The sequence below is a fragment of the Syzygium oleosum genome, unplaced genomic scaffold, assembly GCF_021117445.2.
Source record: "Syzygium oleosum isolate NSW1041296 unplaced genomic scaffold, Sole_v2.1 Sole_v2.17, whole genome shotgun sequence".
NCBI classification, from domain to species: domain Eukaryota; kingdom Viridiplantae; phylum Streptophyta; class Magnoliopsida; order Myrtales; family Myrtaceae; genus Syzygium; species Syzygium oleosum.
The window spans coordinates 4,015,119-4,023,216 of record NW_026607501.1 but is presented as its reverse complement, the minus strand read 5'-3'; the positions used below and the strand labels follow the sequence as shown (position 1 = coordinate 4,023,216).

At 41.6% G+C, this 8,098-nt stretch overlaps 2 protein-coding genes across 2 annotated transcripts; one reads left to right on the top strand and one right to left on the bottom strand.

The window, feature by feature from the left end:
• The first annotated feature begins 330 nt into the window (after nt 1-330).
• Nucleotides 331-2,758, top strand: LOC115676667 (40S ribosomal protein S7). The gene is made up of 6 exons (XM_030599627.2): nt 331-446; nt 1,176-1,260; nt 1,380-1,453; nt 1,587-1,710; nt 2,015-2,197; nt 2,396-2,758. The coding sequence occupies exons 2-6, from the start codon at nt 1,186-1,188 to the stop codon at nt 2,513-2,515; spliced, it is 576 nt and encodes a 191-aa protein (XP_030455487.1). The 5' UTR covers nt 331-446; nt 1,176-1,185; the 3' UTR covers nt 2,516-2,758.
• A 1,238-nt stretch (nt 2,759-3,996) lies between these two features.
• On the bottom strand, nt 3,997-7,787 carry LOC115676666 (uncharacterized). The gene is made up of 10 exons (XM_030599624.2): nt 7,373-7,787; nt 6,643-6,738; nt 6,410-6,494; nt 6,070-6,191; nt 5,687-5,711; nt 5,503-5,586; nt 5,360-5,389; nt 5,179-5,281; nt 4,971-5,035; nt 3,997-4,243 (listed from the first exon to the last, which is right to left on the bottom strand). Exons 1-9 carry the CDS (start codon nt 7,463-7,465, stop codon nt 4,972-4,974), a joined length of 702 nt encoding a protein of 233 aa, XP_030455484.1. The 5' UTR covers nt 7,466-7,787; the 3' UTR covers nt 3,997-4,243; nt 4,971.
• Between the last annotated feature and the right edge of the window lie 311 nt (nt 7,788-8,098).

Genomic DNA, 8,098 nt, shown 5'->3' with positions numbered 1-8,098 from the left:
CCCGCTTTCCCGAACGTCCTCTTTGATCATTCCACACTCTTCAATGGGATGGAAGCTCTTGATAGGAGCTGGATCGACTGTGATCTGAAGCGCAGGCATGATGTAGTGATTCGAAACGTACGCTTTGAGCGAACAACAGCTGAGAGTAGCATGATTCAGTGCTGGGCCCGAAAAGCCCATTCTTCCATTATGGGCTGAGAATAGCCTCGGCCCGTATGGCGGGCCCAATTGAGCCCGCTAGGCCTGTAGAATTCGCCGCGTACCAACGGCCTAGATGTCTTTTCAGGGGGAACTCGGCTCTCATCTGGGCCGCTAATCTTTCATATATAAGCGGCGGTGTCTCTTCATCCTCCAAACCCTAGACAAAGCCGGACGCCTTCCACCGAGCTAGAGCCGTAGGGTTTTCACTCGACTGTGCAGCAGGCAGGCTCTCCTCCAGCTCCCAGGTATTCTCCTCCTCTTCGGGAATAGCATCTTCTTCGTCGCTTGTTCGATCTCGGGGGGCATGGCTGCGAAAGGGTAGAGCAAGAGTTGCCATTGTAGTTCGTCGTCGGGTCTCTTGTGTGCGTGTGATTTTGGTTTTTGTTCGTCGGAGAGGTCGAGCGGATCTGTATCCGTGATGGGTTTTGGGAGATTTGATGTTTTCTTGCTGGAGAAGAGTGAAAGATGCCTTTTTTCGGAGTGGGGTTCTCTGGGAAGATGAGACGAGGTTCTGGGTGGCTTGATTTTAGAGTGGAGGGCTGCATCTTTTTCTCTTGTTTCCTTGTGTTCTGGATGAGGATGAGCGAAGTTGGAAGCTTTTGGAACTCGTTTGGCACTGAGAAGGATCGACCCAATCGAGTTTCTGTTGTTTGGTTGTCTATATGCTTGTCGTCGACATTGTGTGCGAAATGGTGTGGAGACATTTTACATATGCGTGTCGGGATGGTTTTATCCTCCGCAATAATAAAAAAGACGAGTAAATAAAAATGGAGTCGAGGAACCCGGATTTCGAATGAACAGTATCGAGATCGAGAGCATGTGCGATGCCCCATGCGTGTCGAATTGGGGGGTGTTGGTTTTTAAGGAAGTGATGACATTGTGCGAAAAAAGGGCCTTTGCACCTGTTTTTCATTGCGATGCACGAGTTTGTTTATTTGGTCATGACCGAGCTGACCAGTTGTTGTAACGAGCAGGTTTGACAAGATGTACACGTCGAGGAGGAAGATCCACAAGGACAAGGATGCTGAACCCACTGAGTTTGAGGAGTCTGTTGCCCAGGTTTGATTGCTTTCTAGTTCATATTAGTGTTTCAAATTTTTTTGTTTCGCCGAACTATTTTTCTGTAGTGAATGTGTTTTCTCTTGGCTGATGCTCATCTTCTTTCAAAATTATTGCAGTCCTTCTTTGACTTGGAAAATACCAACCAGGAGCTGAAAAGTGACTTGAAGGACCTTTACATAAATGCAGCAGCGTAAGAGTGCATTTCGAGCTTCGTGATTATCATTGAGAAAGAAATGCTTTTGTATCAATTGATAAAATATAGTTGTTCTTTCTTTTGCGTTTTAATGGTTTTTTACTTATAGGGTTGTTTTATCCTTTGGCAGTGAAATTGATGTTTCTGGGAGCAAAAAGGCTGTTGTTATTCATGTTCCATATAGATTGAGAAAAGCTTTCCGCAAGATTCATGTTAGGCTTGTGCGAGAGCTTGAGAAGAAACTTAGTGGGAAGGTAATGGGAAGACGTCTGCTCTCTTTTTCTCGTCAATAAGTACTCATGTTCTTTTCATCATTGTAGCTGACATGTTTTAAATTATTTTTTTCGTTGAATAGCAATGAAGTTCCAAAGTTAGCTACTTTTATTTTGTTTTCTTCCCTTTCTCGAAGTTCTCTTTCCTTGTTATTTTATTTGACTTGCCATCTTCTTTTTTACCTGTTTGATGTTGTGTTTGTTTCTAGATGAAAAATGTTGTAGCTCATTCTCACTTCCTATTCTTTAAAGTTCCTCTGTATGTGACATGCTGTTGGTTTTGCAGGATGTGATTGTGATTGCTACCCGCAGGATATCAAGACCGCCAAAGAAAGGTTCTGCAGCTCAACGCCCTCGCAGCCGCACACTCACAACGGTGCATGATGCAATGCTTGAGGACATTGTATTGCCTGCTGAGATTGTTGGAAAGCGCGTTAGGTATCGACTCGACGGTTCCAAAGTTATGAAGGTAGGGGAATATCGCATTAGATCTTTAGTGATCATCCTCAATTTAGAGTACCTTATGACCCTTTTCTAACTATACGGAATGCCGCTCCCCAATGAATCAAGTTTCGCCACTCACGAGAGTGGTTACTTGCTTTGTTTGACTGTGTACGCAAGTGTTGTGGTTTGATACTGAATAGATTTTCTTTTCTCCGTTTTATAGGTTTTCTTGGACCCGAAAGAACGGAACAGCACAGAGTACAAGCTGGAGACTTTTTCAGCTGTCTACAGGAAACTTGCTGGCAAAGAAGTTGTGTTCGAATATCCAATTACGGAGGCATAGACCTGCTAGCAAAGAAAATCAGATGTTTCTTTTCTAGTTTCATACTCCAAATTTTGGCGTCGAGAGAAGTCGGCTTATGATGATTGAACCTTTGTTGGGGGGTTTTTACTATTTATCTCGTTATAAACTTTGTCTTTTATCCTATGAATCAGGCATTATCCTCAACTTTTGATCTGATTCATTCTTCTCAAAGTTGTAGTGGAGGCCAATGTCAGCTGACAATTGCTATGCGGTTCTTGAAAATGTTGCTGGAACTTCTTTAAAATTTCTGCCAGGAATTCCTCGTTTTTGATATTTGGAAGTAGAGGTTGCCACATGTTATTGTATGGATCACGAGATTTGGGCTATGATTCAAGCTATATAACCTAGCCAGTCAGATAGTGACTTTATTTGTGTCGGTCATCTGTTTTTGCTCCTTTGCAGTTTGCATGAGAACTGTCTCTTCTATGTGGATAAAATAGATGAGTGGTATATTTCTAACACGGCATAATCGTAAGCGATATAAGTTGTGGAAAATATTGGAAGTTAAGTTGCATTATTTTCCTTTGAAAGGAGAAAATGTTCAGTGGTTTGCAATTGTGACGTCATCAACTGAGTAACGTGTTTACAGTACCGCATATATAGCTAATGGGGAAGAACAAAAATTTAGAACCTGCCCATTTCTCTCTTCCTGCTCGACCTCCGGACACTGTCGCCACCGGCAGAGTCACATGTGCCGCATCCAGGCCGATGACCTTCTCTGTCATATTTGGAGCAACAACGAAGGCCCAACTCAAGTTACAAATTCAGATCTCGATGAGCGAAAACGGAAGGTTGGCTCCATCGACCGCGGGATCTCTGTCGCTCATGGCCATGGAGGAGCAACGACAAAGGCACAATATGTGGACAAGCACGACGCCAGATCTGGATTTGGACAATCAACGATGGAGGGGTGGTTCAGACGGAGGGGTAGCTTGGGTCGATAGCTAGCGATGCTAGAAGGGGTGGCTCTGCTTGGACGTGTAGGACGCGGTGCCGATCACGAGAGGTGACTCTAGTGAAGCCAAGAAACTTTCATGGCTGAACTTTCATAATGAACTCTACGCAATTATTTTTTCTATTTAATACCATATCAGCACGCACTAGTCAACTTTTTTTTTATTGACGGAGAGAAAAACATGACTGCCACGTCACCTGATGTTGTGGTAGCCGCAAACCACCGAATATTTTCAGTCATGTGATGATGGAGCACCAAATATCATCACTCCTCATTCAAGTTTCAGTCAGGTTTTGGGTTTGTGGTTGGAGAAATAACTCAGAGAGCGGCAGATTGGAACGTAGTTCTGAAACTGCATTTGGAGCAATACTTTCACGATCATCACTTCCCTGCCAAGTTGATTGTCATTGTAAGGAAGAGGGATTCGATGGATTAAAATTTTTGGAATGTTGCTTAAATAGTTAGGCTTAAAAAGCAGTAAGGGCTGCAAGATATCAACAGGCAATTGAAAATGTTAAGATCACTTTGGTATATTTGCCCAGCTTTTGCAGTAAAGCTCAGTGAATGTATTGTCCTGTAGACCCTATAACTGAGGACTGCATATGAGCGGATGCCCACCGCAGAAGTCGGGTATCATGTATACCTCCCTAATTCAATGTAATGTTGGAACAAGAAATTGTCATGTGGAGTCAAGCATTGAAATGGTGTCAGGGCTTCATCGCAACTTCAGAATCTGGACCAGAATGCATTACCTGGAGAGATCCAGTCAAAACATTTTTAGCAGAAGCAGCTTGAATGCTACTAGGTATTTGCAGCAATTAGAGTAGACCAAAATGCTCAGGGTTGAAAAATGGAGTCAGGCCGCATTGGTATTTGCAGAAGCATATCTGGTACGTGCATATCATGTTGAAATCATATAAAGTACGATGATATACTGTCGTCGACTGAAATCGAATTGGTCAAAATCAGGGGAACTAAGTGGAAAGAAGATTCTAGAGCATTAATAGAAGTTAATGGTCGAGGAATAATTCTAACAAAAAATGAAATTGATTGAAGTGGCTTCAGATATTGATTCTTCTGCTCATATTTAGGACAAGAAAACAAAACCACATTTAAGGCCATAGGATAAATTCTTCAACCACTGGAAACCAGAAGTCTAGGGGTGAATGATCTTAGAGTTAAAACTTGCACATCCATTCGAAAAGAGTGCAGCAAACGTAGATGGTGGTTTCTTCAAAGGATTTGACGAATGCAGAAACAATATTGTTTAGGTTTGAAATGCCTTGCACAAGTATTGTGAACTTTGATAAAGGTCTATTGGCAGCACCATTTTTCGGACAACTATCATCAAGGATAATTCATTGATTGCAGGTAGCAGAACGAGATCATGCACCAATTAGAATGCACTGAAGGATTCTGCGGGACTAAAGATCTGACTTAGCGCCGGAGAAAAAAATTTAAATGAATTTCAGATTGTACCTTAGGACAAGATAACTAGACCAAGGTACATGGCCCCGGAAAGAAACAGCAATGATATCAAACCCCTGCAAGAGGGTTTCATCGTGATTAGTAAGTGCAACAAGAAGAGACGTGCACGAGACAGAGCAAGCAACCGTTACAAGTGGAAATCAAAAAAGAGAAGATATTGTCATCAAGGACCACTTTTCTTTCAAAGTAAGGTGCTCACCAGATTGCACCCCATCCAGCACCATTGCAACAAGGACATACTTCCGCAAATTTTTCCGCATCACTGGTGTGGACTCTACGAGATATCAAATCATCATATATATCTGTGATACCATAGCATAAGAAGGATCAGAGCAATGTTCTACACGAATTGATAAATATGCTTCAGTTTCAGAAAATACCATAAACAGAAAACAAGCTGTTCATTACACCTGCAGGTGTGAAAAAGGGACAAAACTCCAGTCACTATGTTACATAGAAGGAATTCCACACGACTAGAAAATCACTATAGAAGAAGAATAAGAAATTCACGTGTTTCTTTTACCAATGAACAGAATGACATAGCGAAGAGCTCGAGCTTTTGTTGTTTCTTGGAGAAGCCAAACCACACCAAGGAATACAATAAATCCTGATAACTCCACATTCATAATTCAGGAAGAATAATCATATTCCTGGTGAATATTGTATCATGGAAAGCCAGAGTTTATCTGGATCATATGATTACCTACCTATACAAAGCCCTCGAAGTGTCCACTGCAAAAACAAGAGGAAATTATATAAATCAAAGATGACCGATCAGTCAAGAACAGTCCAAAAAAAGTAAGTTACGTTATAAACACCATGGGAAGGCACAAGTCAAATGGTACAAGTCAACTGCAAAGAAAACTATACTTATTCATGTCAAGAATAGAATTTTGCAACTTGTGAAAAAGTTCTTTCTCCAACTTCATTCAACAACACAAATTGATTAGCATAAGTGCACGTATGTTAACTTCCCACCTTCTGTAATTGGTTGAGCTGATAAGCATGAAACTAAAAACTATAGAATAATCCAACACTATATTTTGAAGACCCTCAATTTAGAAGCTAGAATAGGAGAACAAAGACTCACATTTTTAGCCACAAATAGGACAATAACAAGAGCAACGAGCAAACAACCTGCTGCAATCCTAGATGTAAGAAGATTTGTAGAAGCAAGGATAAAGAGCATTCCCCAGAATGATGAGCCGAGATCTGAAAGGCCATGACAATTAGAGAATGAATCATAGATTTGTAGCGATACTGAAGAAACAATCTATACAATCAATCCTCTACAAGCTAGATTTTAAATGACCGACTATTACTCTCTCATGTCATGCTGGAATTCCAAAATTCAAACGGATGGTTTTTGTGTTAAGGCAATCAGTGTATGTCGAGATGACAAAGGAAAATGCGGAGGTTAGAATTGATACATCCAGCTGGCAGGATGAAACAGTATATTCCACCACGGGTTTGAGTACTTCCACCTTCATCAGCATGAACCTGAATTCCTTCCACCTGAGAGTGTATTTAAAGCAATGAGTCATATGTTTTCCTTCGCCAACAGCAAAGAAAAGCAATCAGTGAAAGCATCGCAATGACTTACCTCTATGCAAATGAATGGCCTCCTACTAAATCTAAGATGAGGCTAAAGAAAGATTCTTACGTGGCCACATGTTAGTTTACAAGCAATGGCATGGCTTGCCTCGTGAAGAAATACTGTTACGAGCTTAAATGGCTTCAGCAATACTGTCCTCCATAGCTACAGAAGGAAGGATCTGTCAGTATACAATAGGGAGACAAAACTTACAAGTGAGAACATAAAAGAGCGACAGGCAATATGATCAAAAGTTGCTGGAATATCTTCGCTTTTGGATGAATAAAACTTAGGTCTCTGAGCGAGTGCATGCCCAAATTGCACTTCAGAGTACTGAAGTTAAACTTTAGTTGATATGTACTGGGGAAAATCGGCCCTTAGTGACCTTTCCTAGAGCTATTTTCTGCTACGTCATGATTTCAACGGATTTATGGTTTCAGTTCAAGTTCTTACTACAAAATCTCACATACCCAATAGCCCTTTTATGATGATTTACCGGTTCTACAGCACAAGTACTGACGTGACCAGAGAGAGAGAGAGAGAGAGCCAAATCTGCCAAGTTCTGATGTTTCTAAACTGAAAAACAGAACGAAGTAAGACTCCCGTACAGATGCAAATCAACCTGGGTAGCAAAAGTTTATAAATGGGCACTTAAGAGAAAAGCAGCGCTCAATGTTTTGGGCATGACTACAGCAAAACCTCACAGAAGTTTAACACATCCTCAAAGGCCAGCCACGAGAGAGTTGATCTAAGAGACACTGTCTCGAGAGAGAGAGAGAGAGAGAGAGAGAGACCATACCGCGAGTATAACGACAGTGCAAACAGAGACGGAGATCAAGAACACAACTTGCTCGTGATTGCAACAGTTCTCGAGCTCCCAATTGGGTGTCATCTTCCCTAACACCTGAACAGCTTCAAGAATATCACCTGGATCTTTTGCTCACCGACTTTTTATTCACCCTCCAATCTTTCTTACGGGGATCCCTAGAAAAAAATAATCACAGGATAATGTAGGCTCATTCACAAGAGTGAGGGATCACTGTTTCTCTCTCTCTCTCTCTCTGTCTCTCTCTCTCCTTGGTGAGATTTGAAAAATTTTGAACTGGGTAGTAGAGAAAAGGGTCTCATTGGACAGTTACAGAGCGCCCCTCCACTCCCAATGAATTTAATAATCAAGAAAACCCAAATTGAAAAAGATGAAAAAACAAGAAAAGGAAGAAACTTACCAAAAAAAAAAAACAAGAAAAGGAAGAAGGTGATGATGAGGGAGGTCAATGCTTGCAAGAAAGCGAGGTTAATAAGTCTACGAAAAGGCAAGAGACTTGGGAGGAATCACGTTAGATTCAGGAAGCAATCCACTGATTGGCTTGCCATGAATTATAAAAACCAAGGCAAGGGGAAGGGTGGAGTCTTGCTTTTTCTTGATGGTTGCGGGGCGTTCGTGTCTCTTTCGGCGAAGATGCTTCTTGTTCACATCTATCCGTCTGGAGAGAGAAGAGAAGTTGGCAAAGAGACGAGAGAGAGA

Excerpts from the sequence above, each read along its gene's own strand:
- LOC115676667 (XM_030599627.2), top strand. The coding sequence starts at position 1,186 with ATGTACACGTCGAGGAGGAAGATCCACAAGGACAAGGATGCTGAACCC. Across the intron at positions 1,454-1,586 it reads CTTTACATAAATGCAGCAGC|TGAAATTGATGTTTCTGGGA; the intron begins GTAAGAGTGCAT and ends ATCCTTTGGCAG. Across the intron at positions 2,198-2,395 it reads ACGGTTCCAAAGTTATGAAG|GTTTTCTTGGACCCGAAAGA; the intron begins GTAGGGGAATAT and ends TCCGTTTTATAG.
- LOC115676666 (XM_030599624.2), bottom strand. The coding sequence starts at position 7,465 with ATGACACCCAATTGGGAGCTCGAGAACTGTTGCAATCACGAGCAAGTT. Across the intron at positions 6,192-6,409 it reads TTTCATCCTGCCAGCTGGAT|ATCTCGGCTCATCATTCTGG; the intron begins GTATCAATTCTA and ends ATGGCCTTTCAG. Across the intron at positions 5,390-5,502 it reads CTATGTCATTCTGTTCATTG|GTGTAATGAACAGCTTGTTT; the intron begins GTAAAAGAAACA and ends TCACACCTGCAG.